This window comes from Agelaius tricolor, unplaced genomic scaffold (assembly GCF_023055355.1).
Source record: "Agelaius tricolor isolate 1412-34295 unplaced genomic scaffold, bAgeTri1.0.p SCAF_2, whole genome shotgun sequence".
Classification (NCBI taxonomy): domain Eukaryota; kingdom Metazoa; phylum Chordata; class Aves; order Passeriformes; family Icteridae; genus Agelaius; species Agelaius tricolor.
The window spans coordinates 1,421,355-1,448,359 of NW_027269262.1; the positions used below are offsets into that span (position 1 = coordinate 1,421,355).

Consider the following 27,005-nt stretch of genomic DNA (forward strand, 5'->3'; position numbering starts at 1 on the left):
TATCAGACAATTTTCCATTCTTTTGATTTGGGCAGAAATGGAGCAGTTTTCCTGTTTTTTTTCCATGAAGTATTGAATTACTTTTTTGAAATTTATTTTCCCATTTGTCTTTTACCTAAACAATCTACCGAGTATATTCCTAGACTCTTTACTGTGGAAGTTAGTATGGGTTGAAAGCTTGTTCTCTTAAAAATGCATTTTCATTTTAAGTAGCTCTGTCTCCTTTCATGCTATAATATGCTATACTGTCAACATCTGCAAGCTTCTCCTCTATTATGCTGGTCTGTTTCCTTCTTTTTTTCTGGATTTCTGCATTGCTGTAGGAGGTTGGCCAGTATGGGTTGAAGGAGAACGGGAGAGGAAAGGTAAGAGAATAAAGAATGACTTTATGGTCATAGTCATCTTATCTACTTTTCCAGTTTTTATCTGGAATTTTGAAAACTGGGCTTCTCACTCTTAATTAGGAGTGATCTTGCTGTTATTGTACAGAAAACCTTAATTCTTGCTATCTGTGCAAGACTAAAAGAGAAGGAGAAGGAGAAAAATCATAGTAGAAGGTATCAGTCTTCTGATTAGGGAAGATGGAAAGAACTTTTTTAATGAGGACTAGGTGTAGTAGATTCAAATAGCGTCAGGGACAGAAATTAAGTATCTGATGTGCTAGATCTTTAGTTATGATAGAATTTTGTATGACAATGATTTTTCATATGTATACAGGCTTACAGGTGCTCATGGAAAATAATACTTAAAATAATCTTGAGAGGCTCATTGGTTGAATTAAATTTGAGGAAGTTATGCCTAAGATTGAAGATTCCAAATACAACTTTTGGAGGGAACCTGCAGTTTCCCACACCCTGTCATTATTTCTCTTAAAAAAAAAAAAAAAAACACTCTTCTTGCTGCTCTGGTGTATGAGTCCTGCTCCCTCTGTAGTGTGTGAGTAGCTTCTGTGTCCTGTACTGTACTTTGCATTCTGTGAAGTTGGCTGGGGAACCGCTGAACTGGGGAGGGAATGGCTGCTTCAAACTGAAAGAGGTGACATGAGGTCACAAATAGCACGTGAATCACATAAATACCATGTCATACATACTGTGTTTGGTTTTGCATTTAAGAATTCATACTTTGGTAAAAATGAGGATCCGATTAGAAAAGTAGTTTGCAGTACGGATCACAGTGCTTGGTAATCAGCTCTCAGGTCTGTTGCTGAGGCATTTAATAAAGTACATGACGTAAAAGTAAAAACTATATGAATTAAGGATGTAAAATATAATTCCCTATTTTGTAAACACTCTCATAGCTTACCAGTCTTCTTAACTTACTTAGCTTACCCACATAAGGATTTCCCAGAGAATTTTCACAAGCTGCTTAGAATAGTCTGAACTGTGCATAGTAAACTTCTGTAATCTTTTGAGATTAGGGAGGCAATTTTGTGACTTACCCTTCAGCCTTCCACTAAGTTAATGAGGGTGAAGAAGGAGGTAAATCTTCAGGGGTAGGGCAGAGGGTTCAGAGCAGTGAAAAAAGCCAAACCATGCAGAAGGTGTCACTAAGTGGAGACTCAGGTCATGCAGTAGCAGAATCACTTCAGCACTGATGTGCCAGCCTTTCACAAGATTAATCAAAGATGCTTTTTCTGCTGATCATATATTTCTGCATTACTTTTACTGTAAATATTTATGTTTATTTTAATGGGGAGATTTTACATATTTTAGAAAAGTATTTTGTTGGAATATGGTATTAATTTTTTATCAGTTCTTTGAAGATGGCATGTCTTGTAACAATTTTTATTTTCAAGTAGCACTACATACAGAAATGAATAAATTTTGCACAACTTGCCCAGTATTTTTGAGTGTTACCAAAAGGTATTTTATTTGCCTTCTTCTGAAGGTTTTATTCTAATAGTCATTTTTTCCATCTTCTGCTTCTCAGATACTCCTTTTGTCATCTTCATTTTTCCTCTAGTTCTGTGCACCTCAGTTCTTTTATCTTTCACTACTTCTTCCAGCTTTCTGCTATCCTGTTCATCTTCCTCTAAAAAGAAGGTAGGTAATAGTCAAAGGAAGAAGAAGAAAGAAGTGGAGATGGTATGGATTGTATGTAGGATTTTCTGATTTTTGAATTTTTAAAACTTTTGTGTAAAGTGAGGGTTCATTTTTTAAAAGACCACATGGAATACATGCTTGGAGGAGCAGCTTAAAACAGTTCATTAATCTTAAAATAATCTGTAAAGGCTTTATTACTGTGTTTAAGATCCCTTTTCTTTCTTCTGTGCATGGAAAGAGTAGCACTGAAGTTTCCATTAGATTGCAGCTCTTGAGTCTGTGCACTGCATATTGTGAGATCACCTCTCTGAATATTAAGAACTCCAGTTTTTACTTCATGTATTCCAAATAAGACATATAAACTTCTCTAGTTAATTGGCACTGTGAGAGCTTTACTGCAGCTGAGCCCTATTAACATCTCCCAAGCAGTTGAAATGCAACTGAAAATGTCACCACTTATTTAGCCTATGCTCTTAAAACTACTTTTGATGCACAGTAGTGAACACTTGGTGTTCCTGGATGGTTTAAAGGTAGTTTTGCTATCACAGATTTGAGCACTTTAGCCTAATCTCACTTGGCAACTTTTAAACACAGAAACTTAAAATGCAGTGCCTGCAGCTTCAAGTGCTGTAGTGGGGATTCAGCAAAGTATTTATTGACTTGTTTTTTCCTTCTAGGGTCATATGATCCTGCTTTTTGTTGAGATTTTAGTGAATGCTGACTACTAATTACCCCTGCTGAAAAATGCAGTCATCAGTTTTTAGCTCTTATCTAATTGTTTGTGTGGATTACTCCGAGACAACAGATAATAACTCAAGGAACTGTTTAGGACATTGTTTAGCTAAAGGTTCCTAAACAGTTTTAATGAACTCTTAAGGCACAGGACTGTGTGTGGCCTCTGGAAGTACAGCTTAATGAATTCAGGGTGAACTCTGACCATACACTATACATTGTAGATGATGTTATTCTCATCTGCTGGTGCTTTTTGTCTCTATTCTCTGCTGTTCAAAGAAGGTTGATAGAACACTCAATGATCTTGCCAAAATTTGAGTTCCAGTAAATTTTATACTACCTCACTGTGCAAGTGTTTTCAAGTCTTTACTGGTTTACATGATAGAGGAAAACCTTGACCTTACTTGTTATTACTGCAAGTTTTTAAAGTTTTTAACAGATGTTCACCATCATTTGACACTTCAGCTGATTCCACTAAACCTTAGTATGTTGTTACCTTCCGACTTTTATCTTCTCTCAATAAACTGCAAGATTAAATGAAGTCAAGGAGATATCAAGAGGGTTTTCTTTTCTGTGCTTAACTGCACAGAGTTAAGCATTGTACTATTGTATTTGTTAACTGTAGGTAATACTTAGAAATTAAGGTGGCCTTAACTGGGTAAGATCTAGATTCAAATATTTGTCATGGCTAGGTTGCCCAGGACAATAGTACTGAAGTTATTTTTCTGCCAAAGTTAGTAGAATATAGATCCCATGATAATTTTTAGGGAGGAAAATACTTTTTTTGTGGGTTTTTTGCAAAATAGTCCTAATTTCTGTTGTGAAACAACAGCTTCACTGTTGCTTTTCATTCAAGACACAAGAGGCAGCCATTTAGAAAGAATGTGCTTATAATGTGAAAGCATGCCTCACAATGCAGAGGACTTCTTCCTACAGCAAAATGTTCTGCTCTGTTTGTGTTGGGGTGTGTGCATTTTGGGGTTTTGAGCCGTTACCTGCAGCTGATGAGCTCCAAAAAGAGCGAAACCAGTTAGGTCCTGCAGTACTGGCTAAAATCTTGCTTCAGAGGGGGTCTGGTGGGGAAGACTGAAAAATGTTCTCTGCTGCATAAACCTCAACACCTTTTCCAATTTTCGTAACACCAAAAAGAAATCTTTGAGAGCCTTTGCTTGAAGGTGTACGTGGTTGTGGTGCTGGTGTCTGCCTGCCACTTTCCACTCCTTCTGCTTGTAGTCTCACTGGCTTTAATCACCAGGCTTGGAAACACCTGGCTTTAAAAAAAAGAGGTCTGAAAGATGGGACTTGTGCACAAGTAAAACAAATCATTGTTTTTGTGGTTTGGAAATTTTGATATTGCCATCTTTGTTCGCTTAATATAGTATTCAACACAAGTTAAAAATGGAGTATCAGACTGTGTGTGTACACAGTATTGCCTTTGTACGATCATTTTCCCAAATCCTGATGATTTAGTCATTCCTTAAAAGAGAACATACTTTTCTTCTCTTTTGGTTTCTGTGTTGATTGGCTGGTTTGGTTTTGTTTTTCCTTACCTATATCTGTCTTTTACCTTTTGCTTTATTTTCTGTGTCTTTCTTCATTGCCAGTTCACTCAAAGATTCCAAAGAAACCTTGAGTGGGCAGAAAAGCTGGTTATCTTTGATATGAGTGCTAATTAAGTAGAGATGGATATGAACCTTGTGTTCTGAAAAGAAGTTGCAGTTAGTAATTCAAATCAGACTGACTGTCTAATGCTCTTAACAACTTTATTTATGAACACATGATTAGACACTAATTTTGAAAATTTTTTTAAGATTATCTCATATCTGTGTAGCTATACCCCTCACATGTTTGAGGGCTATATACGTACATATAAACTGAGCATTACGCAGACCTACCCAAAAAACTAGTTAAGTCAGCACCCTTAACTAGCATTCTAGTGGTGACTACAGACACAATTTTGTGAAATATGGTGAATTGCTGTAACAACTCAGTGCAGCTGAATTTCTTCCCCTGCCTTACTCAGCTGCCATTTTTCCACACACATTCCCTCCCCTTCCTCTGCCTCTGGCAGGTCCTTCTAAAAGATGATATCTAAAAAATGCTTCTTCTATTGTGTTCTAACATAGTATCATATCTGTATCATACTGACTTAAATCCTAGGGGATGAGAAAAATGAGTTTTCATAGGGATTAGTGAGAAAGATCAGGTCATGACAAGGTGGTGGTGTAAGGGCATACACAAGACTATACAGCTGGGAACAGGGACAAGGTGGAAAAGGGAAGCCAGACCACTTCCTCTTAACAGAAATGTGAGGATTATTACAGTGATTCAGCAGTCTGTGGAAATGTATTTTCAAAATACAGAAAGAAGATTTATTATTACATTAGGATTACCTGCATGTATAAAATTGGTTTGTGAAATCACTGTGAGAAGATAATTTTGTCTCAATTTGAGCTCTTTAGAGGAGGAATATTAGTAAATATCGTAATCTTCTCAACATTCTCCTTTCTTTTGTGGCCTCTGAGCAGGCAAGTGACACTATTATTCATTAACTGCTTTAGAATCACTTTTTTGTAGCATTCAACTTCTAAATGACATGACAATTTTTATCTGAGTTTATTGCAGCATTAGAGTATGATTTTAAGTATTGTTTGTGCTAACCGTATGGTTAAGTATTCGGTATAAACATGGCAGACAGACTTTAGACTTTCCAGGAGCCTGTGCTGTCCCAGTGCCTTAAATAATAAAGTTACAGTGTTCATTCTGCCTGGCTGGTTTGTGTGCTGCTGTGGGAATCCATAAAATCAGAGGGTTTTGGGAAAGCTGCAAAAGGCAGGCCTCAGAGACAGCAGAACTGCAATTAGAGCAAAGCAGTAGCCATAAGATTTGTCAGCAGAAAAATTATATAAGAAGTAGAAAAGTAAGGACAAATAGAACAATGGTCTGTCTATTAATGCTTGTCTAGAATAACTCCCTAAGCTGCAGAAAAGTATATCTAGCAAGATATTAGGAAGTTCTAAGCTTAGTAATGGAGCTCTGTGCATTGTATCTTAAGGCTTACAAGCAGGTCTTTTATTCGAAATAAGCAAGCACTGTTTTAACCGAAGGTACGTGTGCTTATCGTGGTTGGATAGAACTACTGTCAATATGCTTTTGCTTTGTGTGATTGGTCAAAAAACTTTTAAAGTAAGTTGTAACATTAAGTTGTCTGCTGTCTGGGATGTGAGCTGCTGGCATCTTCCCATTGTCATAACCATGTAATGAGACTGATGCTGGAAAATACAACAGCTCGAGATGCGTTCCTTAGCAGTCCCCTCCTGTTTGTGATTTGTACATAGATCCCTGGCCAGTGATATGCCACCTTCCAGTGCTCCATGCAGGGTGGCTCTGGAGAAGTCAAATTTCAGCAGCTTCTGAAGAGAGTCAGTTTAGGGGCAGAGTGTTGTTGTATGTGGCAGGTCCCAAAGAAACTGGGTGGCCACATTAAAAAAGGGCTTTTCTGGTAGCCTTTGCCTGGCATCCACAGTGAAGGATATATGGTGCTACAAAAATGGCATTAGTGTTTAGGCAGCAGTATAAATCTGCTGTTTACAGATGTAGGATGGTGACCCCACCTCTGTGTTCTTTCTCCATTAATTCTCTTGTCCCTCATCTGTGTTGCACAGATGGATGTGTAACAAGATTTGGTTTGTCTGTAGGAAAGAAGGAAACATCTAAAGTTAATCAGATGAAAACGTGCTGCTGGGATGAAGAATGTTGCTGCAAATTCATTGTAATCTGAGAGAAATAATGCAGTATCCATGCTTTTGGGAGAAAAGATCTAAAATACTGTAGGGGATGTTTTTGGCATAGAAAAAAAAATGTCCGAATTGCTACTTTATGAAATCTAGGGCTTTGTTTTATGTAAGGCAGATTTTTCACTTTTTGTGTGAGGTGTACCAATAGATCTGTGCTTTATTTATGATCACCAGAATTATAAATAGTTGCTGTTTGTGGAAAAATAACTTACACTTTCAAGTTAGACGTGTTTATTCTCTTAGGGCCTTTTGTTGACACATCTGCCATGGCTTACCCAAGGTTTAAATTAATTTCTGAGTGCTAATAGAAGGAATTTGATGCTGCTCATTACAGTATTGCGACTGTCCTGTTTAAGATCTTGTGTGCAGAAGAAAGCAAGTAGAAAATACGAATGAAAACCAAATTCCTATGCACTAAACAATATCTAAGTCAAAAGGAAAAATAAAATAATCAAGTTTATTCCCGACATGTTTGTATTTTCATCTGTTTGCAGCAGTACAGACCTGCACAAAAATAGCCCCAGGATTATTTGGATACCCGCTTCTCTGCAATGCAATGAATAACTAGTAACTAAGATAGATGAAGAATGGTGAACTACTGGGCTTGATCTAGGTCTGCATTTTGAGCTTTCTTCCTTGTCTTAGAGGTAGTAGCACATCTGGTGCTTTCCTGTTTTGAAGCAAGACTTTAATCCCACATGATTTGGGATCAGTCTGATGGTGTTTCTGTTTTCTTCTCTAGATACTCTCTTCTGTGTGAAATACAAATTTGTTTAATTATAGGGATAGGGGGAAATGGAGATCAGGAATTTTATTAAGGTGGGGATTATATTTTCTCACTATATTGATCAAGTATTTGATCAGATTTTATAATCTGGTGTTCTGACGATTGTAGAGGTTAGATATTTCTAAATTCAAATTTCTCTTTTCTCACAATCATATAATTTTAGTCTTTGATAACAAGCAACTGCATTTTGGCATTTCAACCTCAGGACTTCATCTTTTCATAGAGTTCCAGACAGCTTATATCCAGCACCTAATTTTTTTAATGGGAAATGTGATTATTCAGTGTGGGGAAGACTGGGGGTTTTTTGGTAAGAGTTCAGTAGTCATGAAGGAGGGGATTCTGCCCCTCTACTCTGCTCTGGTGAGACCCACCTGGAGTGCTACATCCAGGGCTATATTGTCAGCATGGGAAAGATGTGGACTTGTTGGAATGAGTCCAGAGGAGAGCCACAAAGAGAGATGGAAGATGTCTCCTATGAAGACAGGCTGAGAGAGCTGGGGTTGTTCAGTCTGGAGAATAAAAGGATCCTGGGAAACCTTATAGCACTTCCTGGTGCCCAAAGCAGGCCTACAAGAAACTTGGAAATAAACTTTTTGGCAGGGCTTGTGGTGATAGGGCAAGGGTTAGTTATTGTAAACTAAAAGAGGGTAATTTCAAACTAGATACAAAGAATCAGATTTTTTTTTATGATGAGGGTGGTGAGGCAGTGGCACAGGTTGCCCAGAGAAGCTGTGGATGCCCCATCCCTGGAAGTGCTCAAGGCCAGGCTGGATGGGGCTCAGAGCAGCCTGGTCTAGTGGAAAATGTCCCTGCTCATGGCAGGGGGTTGTGACTAGATGAGCTTTAAGGTTCCTTCCAACCCAAACCATTCCATGACTGGTCTGAAGATTAGAGGCCTCTGAAACAAAGCAGGATGTGTGTGTTTCCCTTCTTCTGACATTTGAGATGTACATCCCCCAGCTGTGCCTTTCAGCTGCAGTTCGAGAGAGTTGGTTGCATGCTGTAGCTTTTAAGGTACATTGTCATGGAGTTATTTTGTTGAGACTTAGCATTTGCATGCATCCATCCGCGCAGATTTTTTTTTTTTCTACATAGAATCTTTAAAATTATTGTCCTTAAAAAAAATTCCAACATTTTGGGACACCCTATTATAGCAGTTTACCCTGCTTCTAAGTTAGTCCGGGAAAGTGTTCCAATTTACTTGTTTGCTTCAATATTTCTCTGTTTTATTATGAGTACACACAGAACTTTGGTGACCCTTGATCTCTAAATTTCCTGATTTCACTGTTTGTATAGTGGTTTTGTTTTAATGTAATCTAATTGAAGAAAATAATACCAAAGGTTTAGTAGCTCATTATAACAAATGATTGGCTACTTAAATATATTTTGAAGTTTTCTGTCTTGTAACACTGCTTTTGTTTTGATTTCAGAATGCTCTCTTTAGTTGTATTAACAGAAATGAAAGTAAGTATATAATGAATAGTTTATTTTGTTTTTCTTTTGTATTATTCATTTTTTCTCTAAACTATAAGAGATTATGTAGGTGAACATTTACACAAGCCTGTGGATTTCAGACCCATATGAGCAAAAGCCACAAGTAAATTGTCTTACTCAAGTAATAAAGGGATTAGGCTATTTGTATAATTAATATCTGTTTTTAATTTGTGTATCTGTATTTATCTTTTCTGTCATCTTTTTCTCCCGCTTGTTCATTTGATGTGTGCTAAGTAGCAAAATTAAATGCATTGTTGAAACGTTGAAGAACCATGCGTTTTGTTGCCTGATATCTGTTTATATAAAATGAAATCAGTGTCTCAGAATTAATTCCAGTAGAAGCTGTTGTCAAGGACTACTATATGTATTTAACAAAATAGCAAAAATGGGTGAATCATCAGTACCATCTGTCTGGGTTTGTTGAATTATACTACTGTCATATTTGTTTGTTATTAGTAGCATTTCTCTGATAATTCAATTATTGGACATGTCTGGTTACCTAAAATAAGAACAAAACAGCTGAAAATGGGATTCAGCTGGCTTGCTCATGTCTTGAGCTCGAGTTCAAGGCAGCTTTAATACTGACTTTTTTCTCCTGCCAGACAAACAAATGTAGTTTGGCTAGTTACAGATATTTCCAGTCATTCTGTAGACAAAGATTTTTCAATAGAGCATAGAATTTGTTCTTTTTTTTTTCCTTTCATTTCCTTGAGCATCCTTGTGTGTCAGACTTGCTCATCTCTTCATTTCCCTGCATAGGAACCCATAGATTTTCTGTTGTTTGTCTGTTTGCCTCCCCAGTGGGGTCAGTCTGTTGCAGTTACGCAGGTCACCACACGAACTGCCGGGAATATTGCCAAGCAATTTTTCGGACAGACTCCTCTCCTGGTCCGTCCCAAATTAAAGCAGTTGAAAATTACTGTGCATCTATCAGCCCTCAGCTTATACACTGCGTGAATAACTACACACAGTCATATCCAATGAGAAACCCTACAGACAGTAAGTACAAGGAAATCCTTCTTTACTGAAAGAAAGTTATAGAAGATACTGAAAATGTACTTCTTGTACATTTTATATAAAATGCGTTATTGTAGAAGTCTATTGTATGAATTGTTTTACTATCATTGTATGAATTTATATGATGATAACTTTTGGGTTTAGATGCAATCATTATATGAATTTATATTATGATAATTTTTGGTGAGGTGCATTAATAATTTTTATTTACTTTTCATTTTTACATATTGGCTTTGGGTTTTTTTTTCAGAGTTGATTCTATTTAGCAGAAGCAATGTTATTTGAGATTTTTTGGAGGAGGAGAAGGTACCTTACAGCACTTTTATTTCTCAGGGCTGTTATGTTGTCCATCTTTAATGTTGTTTTGTGCTTGACTGTTAACTATTTTGCCAACAGGTTTGTATTGCTGTGATAGAGCAGAAGACTATGCGTGTCAGACTGCTTGTAAAAGAATTCTAATGTCAATGAAAACAGAGCTTGAAATTGTTGATGGACTTATAGAGGGCTGTAAAACCATGCCTCTCCCTCAGGACCCACTTTGGCAATGTTTTCTTGAGAGTTCAAGATCTGTTCACCCCGGAGTCACTGTGCACCCCCCACCTTCAACTGGCCTCGATGGAGCTAAGCTCCATTGCTGTTCTAAAGCAAATACTTCCACATGTAGGTCAGTATCTCTCTAACCTCATTTCTAATTGTGAAAGTGCTTAGGAGTTTGTCTTGTTTCTGGCCTTTGCCTGAATCTTGCTGTGTACATCAAATAGGAAGTTCTGGAATTCTTAGAAAAAATGAAGGTTCAGGTTACCAGATGGTAATCTGTTGAGTAATGTATTCTGTCCAATACTTTGTATCTCAAAACATACTGTTTTATAAGAGGAATCAACCTTTTCTTACATTTGGCACTAGCTTATTATAGCAGACACAGTAAGTTAATGAAACTTGTACCATACTTGTGGTCATAATAGCCAACATTGCAGCCTCTGGTTAAGAGGATGAGATGCTAAAGAGAGACAAAAGGACAATTCCACAAACTCTCAAGTGCCTGCTTGCTTCATGTTAAAACCTTTGCAGTATTCCTTTCTAGATGCTCTTCTGGTTTCTGTCGGTGAAAAATAACTTAGGTAATTTAGTAATTAAATAAGGGAACTAACTATTCTAACATTTAGAAAAACAAAGGTTTTCAGCAAATTGTTGCATGCTTGCAAATTATTGAGGCATTTTTAGTCTAGAGTGGTTTTATGTCCACTTTAAAAATAGATGGTGATTGCATTTTAAATGCATCAGTGTGTCTGAATAAGCGGCAAACATTTTTGAGCTGTTACTTCCTTTTATATCAAAGTTTCCAGTAACAACATCTCATGAATGCAGCAGGATCTTTAACAGGTTTAGTAGTAGAGGCCTGAAGTTACATTATTTCTTAGAACATTGTAGTATAGGATAGTTAATAAAGTATCTTTTAGTTCCTTGCTTTGACAATGAGTTCTAAAATGGATCTTTCTATCAAATTTTCGATAGGCAGGAGATCTAATAATACAGTGAAGTTCCGTATCTTGGGATGGAAACTTTTTTAGTTTGTAGGACATTGCCATGAACAATGAGAGCTGGGTATTGCTGAGACCAGGAAACATCTCAAATGAAAGCAGCAAACAGTATCCTTGTTTCAAACATCAGGACAAAAGAAGGGATGTATTTTGCTTGACAGTCATTTCTGTAGGAGGAGAAAGTGTGATTTGAAGCTGAAGGATGGAATTAGAAGTTGTTTATTGTGATGTTAACTTGGATTTATTACCAAAGTAAAATCAGCAGGGTTAGTTTTCATCTCAAAGTTGTAAGTTCAGGTTTCAAGTTGTTACATTTTTTTTTGGATGTTGCAGTTCTATATCCTGAAGTCTTTCAGTCTTACTAGCTTAAAGATGTGCTGACATGCTTGAGCAAAATGGGTTACTTGCTTTGAGCACTACATTTGGGTGCCCTTGGAGACTTTGTGGGCTCTAGCACAATCCTTTGCAGTGAGCGGAGGCTGAGTGATGGGGCAAAGAAGTGATGGGCTATATCTGAATGGATGTTGTTCTTTTATTTTCTTCATCTCTATTTGTTTTTTGTTTTCAGAGAGCTCTGCACTAAGCTTTATAGCACGAGCTGGGGCAATTCACAGAGCTGGCAAGAATTTGATCGCTTTTGTGAGTATAATGCAGTTGAAGTTTCCATGTTGACCTGTTTAGCAGATGTACGAGAACCTTGTCAGCTGGGCTGTAGAAATCTTACTTACTGCACTAATTTTAATAACAGGTAGGAGAGAGACACTGAATGTTTTATAAAGGAATTCCTATGCTTTGATTTCAAAAATAAAATGAAATGTTTTTAAGACTTATTTTGAGATTATATGTAGCTTTCTTTCTGCAAATATGGTTTTAGTTTATTTGAAAATAAATAGTTTTTCTTTAGAATGAACTTTTGGAAATGTATTTAGTAACACCTGTAACAAAACTTACAAGAATGAAAGTTAACCCGTGAACTTGTAAAATGTCACAGTGTACCTCTGTGTATTCCTCTGCCTTACTGCATAGACAAGTAAGTCATGGTTACTGGAATGTTGTGTATTATAAATAAGCTTAAAGTGTTTGTTAAATTTATATGTTACTCATTTTCCAAAATTCCTTTTTTGCAGAGATGTTTCTGTGGGTTTGTACTCTGTAGGACAGAATTATTTAGAAGTGGTGTCTGAAAGTAATTGTCAGGTTACAGTTAGAGTTAAAAAAAAAACCCTAAATTTTCTTAGCTATTAGAGATCTCTGACTTTTTTTTTTTTTTTAATAGTGTGTAGTGATGTGAGTTTTCATAGGAGAATCCTAAGCCTGGCTAAATATAAATCATAAATCAACTTGCATTAGTGATTCACCAAGAAACATTTACAGAGATATTTGGGCTAAGATATTTGCTCTTAGGTCAACTTCAGGTGAGAAATATTAAAGTGATATTTGATCTAAGAGATAGAGGTGAGAAGGGAGTTTTAGCCTTGAGTCTTAGACCTTGTCTTCCTTAAAGACAGATTTCAAATTTATTCTGACCTTGCTTAACTGTGGGAGGGATTAATTGCTTGTATACCACAAAAAGCAAGCCATATGAAGGATGTAGAGTTCTTATGGTAGAAAGGGAAAATGTGTGATACTTTTTTTCTTTTATACATGCTATATCTTACCTTCTCCTTTTAAGACCAACAGAACTATTTAGAAGCTGCAATACTCAGTCAGACCAGGGAGCCATGAATGACATGAAGCTATGGGAAAAAGGGAGTATTAAGATGCCTTTCATAAATATTCCTGTGCTTGATATTAAAAAATGCCAACCAGAAATGTGGAAGGCAATTGCCTGCTCCCTGCAGATTAAACCTTGTCACAGCAAATCTAGAGGAAGTATTATCTGCAAGTAAGTACCATGGGGAAAACAAAAACTATTTTAGAGGTTTTACTAAGGATTTTAATGAAAACTAAAAAGCTGTAGGACTGTGTTTGCTATGTTAGGAGAACATGGCAAGGTAAACATGGACAGAATATGAAATTGCATGGTTGCCATTGCTTGAATCTCCATCACTGTAAATTAAGATATTTGCCTGTTTATGAGATGGATGTATATGCTTGCCTTGTAAAGTGAAAGAAAAAACAGATATATTGAAGGTTTTTTTTTGCTTTCCATGGGGTCTTAAACCTTTCCTCTTTTTTGGTTTTGGGATCTACTGATGACTTTCAGCTGACAGAAAGATCTGGAAAAAAAAAGTTGGTTTTTGTTTTAATAAATTTTGAAAGTAGGTGATTGAGTAGAAAAAAGAGCAGTTAATAGTGCAGGTAGTGAGGTAGAGTTCAACCCATATTAGAAATTAGTAAATAAAGGAAGTGCTTGGTCTTGGAAGATACATGCATATGATGCCATAGAAAATGAAGATCACCAAGCCCAAAGTCAAAAAGGAGTAGTACAAGCAGTAGTTTCTGTCTTTGTGTCACAGATTTGTTCCTTCCTTCTATGTAAAATGTTGCATATACATATATATATATAAACACTCTGCTGTGAGGCATATTGGGAAAGTTGTGGATTCAGGGAAGGGAATAACATAGAAAGAAATCTTCTTCATATAAGCCCTTTTTTCTTCAAGTAGTCTTCATGAAGTTCTGTCTGTTTATTTATCTGTAGATCAGATTGTGTGGAAATATTGAAGAAGTGTGGAGATCATAATAAATTCCCTGAAGGCCACTCAGCTGAGAGTATTTGTGAGCTCTTATCTCCAACTGATGACTTGGAGAACTGTATACCCTTGGATACTTACCTGAGTAAGTACTAACATGCCTATGCAGCAAAATTAGAAACCAGGATACTTTGAAAGCTTGTCATTACTTTCAATAATCTTCATTATTTATTTTAAAGAAAATTGTATTGAATTTGAGGCATTTTATTTAGTGTATTAGAGAAAATTCGAATTTTCAAATTGCCATAGTTGATTGCTTCTATTCCTTCTTGTATTGCGCATATGTGACAAGAAAATTATTGGGCAGACAAGATAAAGGAAATATATTTTGCATGTGGAGGTTCATCTGGGTCATTATTTCCAGGAATGAGGATTAAACCATTGAAATAAGTTAACTATCTGGTCATATCATGCTTCTACATCTATAGTTAAAGTAAAAAAAAATCACAGAATTGTCAAAAATATTATTTTACTGGATGTACAAAATACCATGCTTTGCTGAAGAAACATAAACCTCATTTAAATCAGTGTAGATGATGTGTATTCTATTTTCAGGCCCAAGTTCTTTAGGTAACATTGTGGAAGATGTCACACATCCATGTAATCCAAATCCATGTGTAGCTAATCAGCTGTGTGAAGTAAATAGAAAAGGTTGTCAATCTGGAGAGCTGTGTCTTCCATATTTGTGTGTGCCAGGTAAGGTTTTTTAGGCTTCCCTTTACTGAATTTTTGCAGGTAAAGGTGTTATTGAAGTATTGTTGAAGGCTTTGAAGTGCACTGCTGTGCCATGGTTCAATCCAGCTGGCACCTGAGTACCACACGCCGCTCGCTCACTCCCCCTCCAGCCTGGGCAGGAACAGTTTAGTCACTGAAATAAAGTTAATAACAATAATTGTGATGGTGCTGATGATGAAAAGGGACATAACAAAAAGAGAGGAATACAACCCACAGGAACCAGGAGGTGCACAGTGCCACAGCTCCCCTCCCACTGACCCAGCACCCAGCCCTTCCCACCAAAGATGTCTGGATATGCAGCCGATGGAGTTTCTGCTTCTGCTCCCCTCAGTGACGCTTTTAATGTGGTTGCAGCTCACCAGAAAGACACTTATGGTTATTTGGGAACTGATGGTTTAGAACACTGGTGTTGTCTAACCTCAGCACCATGTGTAAAATGTGAGTTGACTGGGGAGAGAGCCTCATGCAGAATAAGTTTCAAGTTTTCATAACCCTGACTTTGAAATGGTAGGGTTGGGTCGTGTCAGTAACAAAGATCAAACCTACAAAAAGTGTGAGACTCTGCAATGTCCAACTTCTACAACCTCTTCATTGTCCTGCCCTAGGCACTGGTAGTGCTTGCCACAGTTTTCCCCTTTCCTTTATAGCAGCAGGTGTATTTCAGTGACATGAGGGGTCAGCTGTGGTTCTTGAAGCAGAGAAGAAAGTGTGCCTTTGGTGACCACTTGAACATGTGTGTGACTGAGCAAGTGAGAGCAACACTGATTTTTACACTGAATTGTGTGGAGCAGCCTCCTTTCTAGAGGAGGTGATGGAGACATTGCCATAGCTGTCTCACATCAGTTCCCTGAGCCTCTTTCCTCCAGCAGTTCTGTGGCTGATCAGCAGTTTCCCCAGTGGTTCCTAATTAAAAAGGAAAGCTGGATTTTGCTTCACTCCTATATCTGCTCTACTTGAGCTGTTTTAAAAGTGAGGATAGACTTCAGCTCATTATTTGTGTGAGCCTAGGGCCATTGTTTTGGTTATGCTTTTATGACCCTTACAAATATGTTTGTTTTCCTGGAAAGCTGAGCCTTATTACTATAGAGGTTGTATTGTCTTCACTTGCTGCAAAAGTCATTCAAAGTCATCTGAAAACAAGCTCTGAATACAGAGCTTTCAAAGAGACAATTTGCCTCCTCTGAAGGTTGGAAAGTGACTTTTATGTTTTAATTCAGTCTTTTTATTGACTGAAAGTTTCAGGGAGTTTGTTGCCGTTCAGCCTTTGTAGTGTTATTTCAATCTATTTATTTTATTATTTTTCCTTGCAATTTTTAAAATATTTTTTTCTTTTCTTTTCCAGTCTTTCTTTTTTCAATCTACTTTTCCTGCTTGTTCTCCCTTTCTCCCCTCCTCACGTCTTGTAAAATCTTTCAGTGTTCACTTAAGAGCTACAAGTAGAGAAGAAAGGCACAATAAAATATGTGAGAGAAGGCAAATGTCTGGGCTTTGCTTGTGAGACCCTTTAATTCAAATTCTGTATTGGAGAGGGTGAAGCATGTGTAGTATTTGTCACATAACATGTTTCATACTACTACAGAGCTGGAAAATTAAAACACATGAGAATTACTGTAATTTCAAGTCTGTTTCTCAAAAGTAACATGGTACTTCACAACTTTGTCTCAAGCAACTATCTTCTATTTTTGCTGCTTGTTGCCTTGAGGAAATGGGTGAATGTAAGGGCAAGACTGCTCAAAAACTCCTTATGTTTTTTGCAAGTCAGTGTAGTAATCAATTTCATTAGTGGCACTTGCCCACGTTTACCATTTATGAGCGAAAACTTTTCCTTGCATGCAGGCTGCAAACTGGGAGAGGCCTCGGATTTTATTGTCCGACAAGGTACGCTTATCCAAGTTCCATCCTCAGCTGGTGATGTTGGCTGCTACAAGATTTGTACCTGTGGACACAGTGGCTTGCTGGAGAACTGTATGGAAATGCGTTGTGTTGACCTCCAGAAATCATGCATTGTTGGAGGACAAAGAAAAAGTAAGTAACAGAGCAGTGATGCATCCAGCACCTGCTCCTTACCTAAGGAATTTTGAGCTACTTGAGAAGACACAGAGGATCTGAATTCAGAGTTTATCAGAAAATACAGAAGCTGATGATTGCATGCCTGTATTTCATACTGGGTTAAGTCTTACACGTGCTGCTGGAGGGTTCCTTTGTTGAAATCAGTACTGAGCTGTGCCTGTCTCAATCACAGTCCTGTGTGAAGGGTGTTCTCAGTGCACCATTTCTTTTTAGCATGGGATGGTTTCTTTACTATCTCCAAATGATTGGTGAGGGGTTGTTTTGGATTTGTTGGGGGCTTTTTTCTTCCTTCCAGTGGCTTGTGGTATCTGGACCCATGAATTCCCAAGGTTTGTGTTTCCACTCCAGTGGTTGGCACAAAGACCTCTTTCCCTACTTGCTGATTCATTCACCTTAAGGTTTGTTAGTACTCATGCACATACTCAGAGTAGGAAGCACACATCTTAAAAGTGTAAAAATAGGATTGGATAAAAATACAGGATAGGTTGTGGTGATCAAGTGTAGGGTTCAGTGAGAAGGACATACTGTCCAGATACCTGCCTACATTGAACCACTCCCTTTTCCCTTCTTCCCTTTGCTCTCCCACACATCTTCCTGCTTGATTCATCTTAATTCATCTCCTTCATCATCTTGATTCATCTCCTTTTCCTTTTCTTTGGCTCTTCCGCTAAACAGCCCCTAATAAGTTTTGCACAATCTCAATATAACAATTATAGTTTAAGATATCTATCCATGGGGCTAATATATGCCTAATAATAAACGTGTATGCAAATACATGATGATGATGAAGGTGTATTGAACACTGTGGTTTTTTAAAGTCTTCCTCACCATGGCAGCTCCCTGTTTAGAGTTTAAATTGGCATGGGTAACAAGGATTTATTGGGTTCTACCCTAATCTAACTGTCAAAGGAGTTCAAGGAGATGTGACAGGTGATGCTTCTTAGAAGATTATATTGATTTATTTTCAGATTTACTCTTTGCTTGAGAACTTTAAATGGGTATTTTTGTCACGCAAACTGGCATTATAATCTTGGAAAAAGAAAACAAAAAAAAGAGCTTCTACTAAGGTAGGGGAAAACTTAAGAAAGGTCTTGAACATAAAGTGGAGTCGATTCTGAGCTGTGACCTGTCTGAATTTGGTGTCTTTGAATCAGCAAGCAAGAGAGATTCTGCTAGTGAACAGTTACATATCTCAGCACTGCACATTGTTTAGTGTCTGTAAATCAGCCCTTTTAAAATACTGTCAGACTGTTGTCCAACCAGTGCTAAAGCAAGGTAAAAATATCTCATGAGTCCAAAATAACTGAGGTTTCTTTTTTACCATTATATGAGTTATTTTCACACTAAGTAAAACTTAAGATGCAAGGCACTTGCTGTAGTTACATTTGTCACAAACATAATTTTCAGATTGGGAACCAAACCCTAAATCAGGAAAGAACAGGAAATTGGGATATAATTTTCATCACTCAGGAAAGTCTGCCTGCAGTATTCCAGGAATGGAATAGGGGATTTTGGAATCTGGTTTTTTTGTTGTTGTTTGTCCAAAGAAGATAAAAGGCAGCTAAACGCACTTAAAACTTTTCTTTTGGGTTTTGGTGGTTTTTTTTTCAGGGTCGGTACTATTCATTCATGGAAGCAGAACAATGAAAACATATTAACATTAACAATATATTTGATGGGCAGTTGTAGAAAATATCTTGTGAAAGTGGATACTTTTAAGATACAGTTCTTAACAAATGCAGTTTTTAAATTATGACTGTAGCTTTCTATGGACCATTCTATCCAAGGGAACTTGCAGTTTTTCAGATTATTTGTGAGAATAATCACAAAGATGTTGGATGCCCTATTTGTATTTTATGGTTGCACAGTGTACAGCTCTCACTTGTTCTGGGAACCATAATATGTGTAGCTGTAGGTATTCAGTAAGTGCTGTCCATTTAAAAACAAACAAACTACCACAACCGCAAAACCAGACACCTTCCTCTTTTGCCATAGTGACTTCTGAAGTGTTTGTGATGACTAAGACTCTAGGTATTATGTAATAAATAATTAAAAATTACTAGGTTCCAAATTTGTTAGATGATGCATTGAAAGCAAAGAATGAAAAGTTTATGGTCACCATGTAAATATTTTGCAGTAACTACATTTCATTGGTTTATATGTCAGTTGTAATAAGCCAAGGTTTAGACATAACATCTGAACTGTGTTTTTTAAAACCATTCTCTATAAAGAAAACAACTCTGAATGTTTTGAATGATGCTGGGGTTTTCTGTGTTGTGAGTTGACTCCAGCCAATTAAATGATTACTGATTGCTGTGTGCACTCTTTGACAGCGAAAGACAATAGCCCTGCACAGTTTTCAGGTGGATCCTAAGTCTGGTACTCAGACAAATCACCTGAGATCCTGTATTGGGCATTACCTTCTAAGCTTTTCTTCCCTGCTGGCAATTCTTTGCTCCTTTGAGTAGTATTGTGGTGTAAAGAGAGCTTTTTGTGCTACAGAGGCTTTCTCTCCCACCGCTCTTGTTCTGCCCTCATTTGTCTCTGAGCACCTTTTCTGAATTGCTCCAGTGCTGAGGGGTTTCCTTGTGCCTGTGTAATATTTTCTTAAAAATTCTAATTCTCAATCTCAACCCTTTGAAAAGAGATGAGAGGGAATTACATTATTCTGTAAGGTAATTACTATTATGTTTTCCTGAAGAGCTGTGTACTTGTTGGTAGTCTTTGATAACCAGCTTGGTTATGGATAGATCAGAGTCTGTCATCAACATGAATTGATTTGATACAAAACACACATCACAGTGAAGGGCAGTCATATGGGCAGTTCAGAAAACCAAACTGGAGTTGCTAAATTGAAGAAAAATCCCCTAAGTTTGCAGTTTGATTCTTAGATTCAGGTGTTAAGATGTTACTGACTTATAAAATTCCAATTCAATGAAGGCTGGAATGAAGCATTGGCACTTTTACCTCTTGTGCTTTATGTGTGCGACTAAAAGTTTAGGAGGTATATGTAAATTTCATTTAGAAGAATGTGTCTTTACAAAAGCTTTACCTTTAAGAAAACATGAAACTTGCTAGCCAGAATTTATTATTCTTAAAAAAAAAACCAAAAAAACAAAAACAAACAGAAAACCTAATTTATACAGGCTTTGAAAGGACTAAGTGCTTGCTTCTGTGGTTAACTAATTAAAAATATACTGAAAAGGGAAATTACAGAAACAATTAATGAGAATGTAATATCTATGTAGTGCATATGAATATGTAGTCTTCAAGTGTATTTGCATTAATTGTATGTATTTATTTCATTTATTTGAAGGCCATGGAACGTCCTTTAATATAGATTGCAATGTCTGTTCCTGTTTTGCTGGAAACTTGATTTGTTCCACACGTCAGTGTCTAACTGAGCACAGCTCGGAGGATGAACGTCGGAAGTTTACAGGTAACTTTCCAAACCATGAAAATTCCAAGTTGAGTATTTTTAGAGCAGGAATTGTCAACTAAATTCTTTCTGCAGTATTAATGGAAAGCACCCGATAACTTGTTATTACTATGTTTTTTTAACTATTTTTTTTTTCTCACGTCTAACCTGCACTGCAGGAAAAAAAATCAATACTGAGACATAAAACCTCAAGTAATACCTAAAAATAAGTAGAGACAGTGCACTAGGGATGAGAGATAAGGAGTTTAGGGGAAAAATGAAGAAAGCTGAGTAGAATGAGTAAAGGAGCAGGACACAAACTTCCCTTCCTGCTGCTTGTGTTCCAGCATTGCTAAATGACAGGTGGGAGAAAGGGGCTGAAGGCAGAGATGCCTCGGTGATTCCTTTTGTATCTTGTGTCATGGAAAATGAGTGTGCACCCAGTTCCTGTTCTGTGTTGCTCCTGCAGGTCTGCCCTGTAACTGTGTGGACCAGTTTGTCCCAGTCTGTGGCCAGAACGGGCGCACGTATCCCAGCGCATGCATAGCTCGCTGTGTTGGGCTCCAGGACAACCAATTTGAGTTTGGATCGTGTATTTCCAAGGATCCTTGCAACCCAAACCCTTGTAATAAAAATCAAAGGTAAAAGCAGAATTTGTTTGGCTTCATCCACGCATAAAGCAGATTTACGTGTTCTTTGAATGTGTTGTATATTGTAACATTCTATTTTGGGCATAGTCCAATAAAAATAACTGTTTGAAGTAGCTGCTTTTTATTTATCATAGTTTGTAATATTGGACTGTAATAATTGCCAGTGCTTGGTTCCAGCTTTGTAGTGTTATGCCAGTTAAATTCATTATGCAGATCTCAGTTGAGCAATAAAGGAGACTTCACATACATTTTCAAAAGTGGGAGAATCAGATTTTGTCAAAATGGCAATAACTGCCATTTTACTACTTTGTTTCACACCTTCTTTTACTAGTTTAAAAGAAGACCCACATCTGAATTCAAGACTTGGAGTCAGTCTTGCTTATTCAGTCAGTAATCTGTGCTTTTTGTCTCTAAAATAGGCAAATATCAATCACCCTTTTTTTCTTAAACTGAAATCTTGTGAAAACTATGTCTGTACAATCTCTGGTTTTTCAATATCAAGAAAAGCAAAATCTGCATAGATAAATATATTAAAACAAAAATATGCTTTGTACTAGTGTCAGGCAAAAAAAAATCTGACCTTTCTTACAGAGATCAAAGTCTGTGGCTCACAATATTGGTCTCTGTCTTCAATTTTCCCAGTGTTGTGCAATATTGCAGTCTCCTTTGAATTAGTGTATTTTTCTATTTTGAAAGAAAGCCATCAAAATAAGTTGTGTAATATGTGCTTTCATGAAAGCTGATTGTAGCAATTTTAGGGTTTTTTCCTTTTTCTGCACTTGAAATGGCATGATGCAGAAAAATACTGAGAAAACACTGTAGTTTTGTAGCTGTTACAGCCATAATAGCATTCAAAATTGGAATTTCAAATCTGCATTGTGGATAAACATTTTTTACCTTTTATGTTTGAAATTTGTAGAGTACATAGAGGCTTTCCATTTTTTCAAAATACCATTATGCTTAGTACCTCAATTTGTAGTTTCAGTAAAGGACTGTACACAATACATTTTTCTGGGTCAGTTTGATAATGTAGCTCAAACTGAACATGCTCATCTGAAGATGCCCCTGATGCACTTGAAATGTGTTTAGGATCTTACATTACACTTGTGAAGTGTTTAAATCTCAGAATTTCCAAGCCTTCCCTAATATCAAAGGCGTGTCTGTAATGCATGGGAGTGCAGCACGCAGAGAGAATAAGGACATATTTTGCATTATCCAGTGGTGGTAGCACTGCTGTGATTAATGGAAGGAGGGAGTTGTCCAGAGAGCCATGAGAGCTTTCATCAGCCTGCTCAGCAGGCTGCATTGGCTGGCATTCCTCTAGCAGAGGGATGCCTTGCTGGGCCTATGCCAAATGCTTTGCATCTAAGATCATGGAAGGTACATGTTTAATACAAAGGGGAAAGAAATTGTGCTGGTTTTCTGTCTGTACTTGTCTGTGAAGGCTGCAGAGGAATGGATGCCAAGAAGGTGTAAATATGAGATTTTTCTGTTTGTTTGCAGTCATCCTCTAGGTGGGATGCTATACAATATCCCAGACCTCCAAAGCTAGAATCCAATTAGATAGTTGTAATTGAAACCAAATAATCTTGTAGGTCTTGTTAGACCTCTGCAATACAATTTTTTCTTCTTGCTGTTTCCGTGTTTTCTCTAGCCTAGCTGTTCTCAAATATTCATTTACAAAATGAAGTATGGGAGTAGGTAAGAAGTTTATCCAAGCCTTTGTCAATAATCCACTGAAAAATACTTGGTAAAAGATAAATATTAGTGAAACTGCAGTTGTGTTGACATATATCGAGTAAACGTGTGAAACTCTTCCAGTTTTGTGATGAGACCTGGAAAGGGCTATTCAGAGTGTTCTATCGCTTGTATTTCCTGCAGCTCTGCTGAACCACAGGTAGTTCTAAAGCACTGGAGAAAATTTCACTGAAAATATTTTCCCTCAATTTTTGAGAATTAAAAACAAAATAATCCTATGACATGACATGAAATTATTATGACTTTCTGCAGGTGCATACCAAAGAAACAAGTGTGCTTGACCAGTTTTGAGAAGTTTGAATGCAGCCAGCATGAATGTGTGCCAAGGCAGTTAAATTGTGACCAGACACGGGATCCTGTTTGTGACACAGACAATGTGGAATACACTAACTTGTGTACTTTGTACCAAAAAGGAAAAACTTTGGCATACCGAGGACCATGCCAGGTAGGAAGTGGTTCTGGCAATAAGTATCAAATCTTCTTTGTTCCTTGGTGTTCAACTTAACAATTTTTATTTTTATTTTTTTACATATTGTTTGCTTGTTGGGTCTTTTTTAAGTATTCTTTTTGGGGTTTATAGCTAATAAAAAGTAGTAATCTAAAAACTTATTTTTAACTAGTATAAAAATAATCTCACAGTCTTCAGAATTTTGTCAAGTGTTTCTCTGCTTTAGTTAACAGTTGTCTCAAAGCCGATCAAAAGCTCTACTTATGCTTTCTTGGGGGTAATACTCTTGATATTTATATCTTCCTATATATACTATTAAAGCTTGCACGCTAAGATGTGTTTGCAGTAATTAGTGCAGGTCCTTGGTCACTTAAATGCTAATTCTTACCAATTTTAACTCATTGAAATATAAAATAATGCCCAGTCATACAAAGTCTTTAGCTTTTTGTATGATTGTGCCCCATGTTTACCAAGTTCATTGCTTAGGATCTATTTACATACTAGGCAGTCTGTAATAAATTTCTAGTTAGTCTGCATTGGATTAGTCTTCATATTAATCCTTGAGAAGGATTAATATTAGGTTTAGTTTTTGCATCCCACCACTCTCTACGGTGGTGTTAGACAAGGTGGTTCTGTCACCTTACAATAACATATACACAGATATAAGTAATATAGGTAAATAAGTGATATATAAAAATATACAAGAATGTGTTAGAAACACATGTGCATGCACACTAAATTTTAAGCACACAAAGCCGCACTAAGATGAACTAATAAATTACTAATGAGTTGTTTAATTATTAGTAGAATAATTTAAGTTATAGTGAAATTATAATTATTTGAATTTATTTCATAGGTTAATTTAAATATGGTCATTTTATTTAAGCATTGCACAGAACAAAAGTTTTTAGTTTCTGAAATATGTTTTATTGTGCATTTCTCAGATTGTCACCTTTTTGAAGTATTTACCTTTTCATTTATGGCCCATTCATAAACTGGCAGGTTATTTCCTCTGGATTTCCTACCTTTCCAAAGGTTTGACATTGTTAGCAGTGAGTTCCCATTAACTTTGCCTTTTCTGGTGTTGAAACGACTCGGCAGTTTGTGCGGCGGGGCCGAGCCGTAGCTGCAGGCGCTGCCCTGTGTTCCAGCCCTTCTGCAGGTCACCGGAGCCCGTGTGCGGGCACAACGGGGACACCTACGGCAGCGTCTGTGCCGCCTTCGCTGACCGCGTGGCCGTGGACTACCAGGGACACTGCCAGGCCGTGGGCGTGCTCTCTGACCGCAGCTCCCACTCCGAGTGCGCCTTCGTCAGATGCCCCCAGCTCTCTGCCACTGCCTGCAAACCTGTCCTGGCGCCAGGTGGGCTGGTCACTGCAGACAGGGTTCTCCAGCTCTCCAGGGCGATGCTTGGAATAAAACAGGCTTTAGCATGTTGTATGAATGGAAAGCATAAAGCGATGGCTCTGCTTAGGGCTAGAACCAGCCAGTGTCAGGGCTCAGATAAGTAAAACTGAATTGGAAGGACCTTGGCTTTAGGGGGATGCTCCTTCGGTCCCTTAGAGACTGGCAGCTGGGATGAGTTTGGGAGAAACAAATGAGCTCTTTGGTGTCCAGGGTAGGATGCATCTAGGAATCTGGTGAGTAATTTTTCGGAAGTGGCACACAGATACCACATTGGAATGCTGAGCTGTCATCAGCATCGGGTTCCCAGAAGGGCAAAGATGGTATCTAGTTAGTTAGGAGACAAAGTAAAATACCACATGTATTCACAGTACTGTGGAAGACAGCAGGAGTAGTTTTGCAATGTGCTGGTTTGAACCAGTTTTTTATTGTTTCCACAAGTGCTTCCTTTATGAAACAACAACTAATCACAGGTAATACACAGAGCAAGAAAAGCTCTGTTCTTAAAATGAAAGTTTTATTTATTTTTCGCCTTTCTTGCCCCCTTTGAAAAAGGTCTTTGTGCTTTTTAATCACATTCAGTACTGTAAATGTCATTGTGTGAATGTGAACTACATATAAGTTGGTGAGTGGATTTAATACACAGCCATGGATAGAAAGTTGAAATATTATTCCTTTGGTTTCTGACATGATGAGGAAAATCAGTAGGAGAAATATAACATCTGTCAGAAAAGCACTTTTTCTCCCTTGTTATCTAAAGGTTTTACTCTCCAATATGGTGTAATTGCAGAAATCAATGCTTGCAATGTGCATAAAGCTTCTGTCATGTCCTAGCTATATCATCAGCTCTTGAAATCCATCATTTCTGTAGGTGATATGCATGCATCCATACAAAATCTTGTGGTACACACAGTGCCTCCAGTTTTTAGGTTACAATAATGAAGGATCTTAAAAAGAGTGAAAGTTCGTGTTGCTTCATGCTGATAGTAGTAAAAGTGTGTGGAAAGGTGACAGATTTTTCATTATAAATGTTTTCAATATTAAAATAATATTAGAAATGTGCAATTCTGCTGTCAAATTGAAACATTTACTTTGCTTTGGTAATTTTGATATTTTCATGCTTAGTTAATATTCAAATTTTGACTCTTGCTTACTTAAAAGTGAAAAGACTACTTGTTTATATTACTGAGATTTCTTTAATTCACCTAGGAGCCTGCTGTCCACTATGTGCTGGAATGCTGAGAATCTTGTATGACAAAGACAAGCTGGATAATTTTGCAAGGGTAAACAGTTCAATCATGCCTAATGTTAAATGGTATATGAAAAGTCAAGTTACAGTGCACTTCCTCCTGAAAGGTTAACATGTTATAAAAAGCCATTATTTTTTAGTTGTTATTTGTGGTTGTTGGGGTTTTTTTGCTTGTACTGCTTATACTTTCCTTTATTTCTTTATCTGAGTCATAAATTTAATTACAACGCAAAGCAAAACAGAATTAGAGTAGACACAAACAAGCAGACTCAGGTTTTGCAGTTTGTAATACTGCAGTTTGCAGTTTTTGACTTGTAATAATGCAGAAAAATTATATGGGAACAGCATCTATGATTCTACTGCTTTCCTGTCAGAGATTTTGTGTTTGTAGGTGCTGTGTATGTGTATTGACCAATTTTGCTGAATAACAGTGTCTGTTGTGTCATGACAGCATCCTGGAGTGTCAGTTGTCCTCTCTAATGGTACGAGGGACACAGTGGCTACTGCAGCTTCTCAGTTCATACATTACAGCATGTGACTGTGAATTTTTAGTTTCTGATAGAAGAAGCCTTTCTACTTGAAGAAATGTATTGGTCTTATTCAAGTAGTTGGTGATATCTACTCTCACCTACTAAGCACTAATACCTGGATTGTAATGTCTTCCTCTTTTAGTTCAGACAGCTGGTTCATGTGAGAAAAAACTACTTCAAATACTACAGAGTTCTATAAATCTAGGGCTGCTCTGCCTCTTGTTTTCTAGTGTGGGAGCACAAACCACTGTAACAGATAACCAGTTACATTATTTTGAGGTATGTGATACACAGACACACTAACCATGAAGATGGACAACACATATCAAAATCACTCAATATAAGAAGTAAATCTTTTCCCTCTTTCTTTCTTTCTTTCTTTCTTTCCTTCACTTCTTTCTTCTTTTTTTTTATTTTTAATTTTTTTACATTTTTGGAGGGGTTGGTTTTCAGGTTTTTTTAGAATCAGTGAATCATTTCTTAGAATGATGTTTTAGAAGCATTGAATCCTTTAGATCTTTTGCTAGCATTTAGAGTAGAGTTTGGAACTGAGTAGTTTAATGGCTGAAACACATTTTCTGGCATGACATAATGTTATAAAACTGAGGAGGAGAATTTTCCATAATACCACTTCATCCAC

The 27,005-nt window shown here is 37.2% G+C and overlaps 1 protein-coding gene across 5 annotated transcripts in view; it reads left to right on the forward strand.

Annotated features, from left to right (window-relative positions):
• RECK (reversion inducing cysteine rich protein with kazal motifs) overlaps positions 1 to 27,005 on the forward strand; it is a 45,622-nt gene that overhangs the window by 16,170 nt on the left and 2,447 nt on the right. The window contains exons 7-21 of one of the 5 annotated variants that reach the window (XM_071450437.1): positions 324 to 373; positions 1,973 to 2,042; positions 8,789 to 8,822; positions 9,654 to 9,851; positions 10,266 to 10,533; positions 11,976 to 12,155; positions 13,080 to 13,292; positions 14,052 to 14,188; positions 14,659 to 14,799; positions 16,675 to 16,863; positions 20,225 to 20,347; positions 20,796 to 20,967; positions 22,987 to 23,179; positions 24,334 to 24,544; positions 25,796 to 25,869. In XM_071450437.1, the coding sequence (XP_071306538.1) occupies positions 324 to 373; positions 1,973 to 2,042; positions 8,789 to 8,822; positions 9,654 to 9,851; positions 10,266 to 10,533; positions 11,976 to 12,155; positions 13,080 to 13,292; positions 14,052 to 14,188; positions 14,659 to 14,799; positions 16,675 to 16,863; positions 20,225 to 20,347; positions 20,796 to 20,967; positions 22,987 to 23,179; positions 24,334 to 24,544; positions 25,796 to 25,869 (2,253 nt within the window). Of the gene's footprint in view, positions 1 to 323; positions 374 to 1,972; positions 2,043 to 3,817; positions 7,185 to 8,788; positions 8,823 to 9,653; positions 9,852 to 10,265; positions 10,534 to 11,975; positions 12,156 to 13,079; positions 13,293 to 14,051; positions 14,189 to 14,658; positions 14,800 to 16,674; positions 16,864 to 20,224; positions 20,348 to 20,795; positions 20,968 to 22,986; positions 23,180 to 24,333; positions 24,545 to 25,795; positions 25,870 to 27,005 lie in introns of those variants that run through there. The other 4 variants (XM_071450419.1, XM_071450398.1, XM_071450429.1 and 1 more) reach the window with 4 other exon arrangements.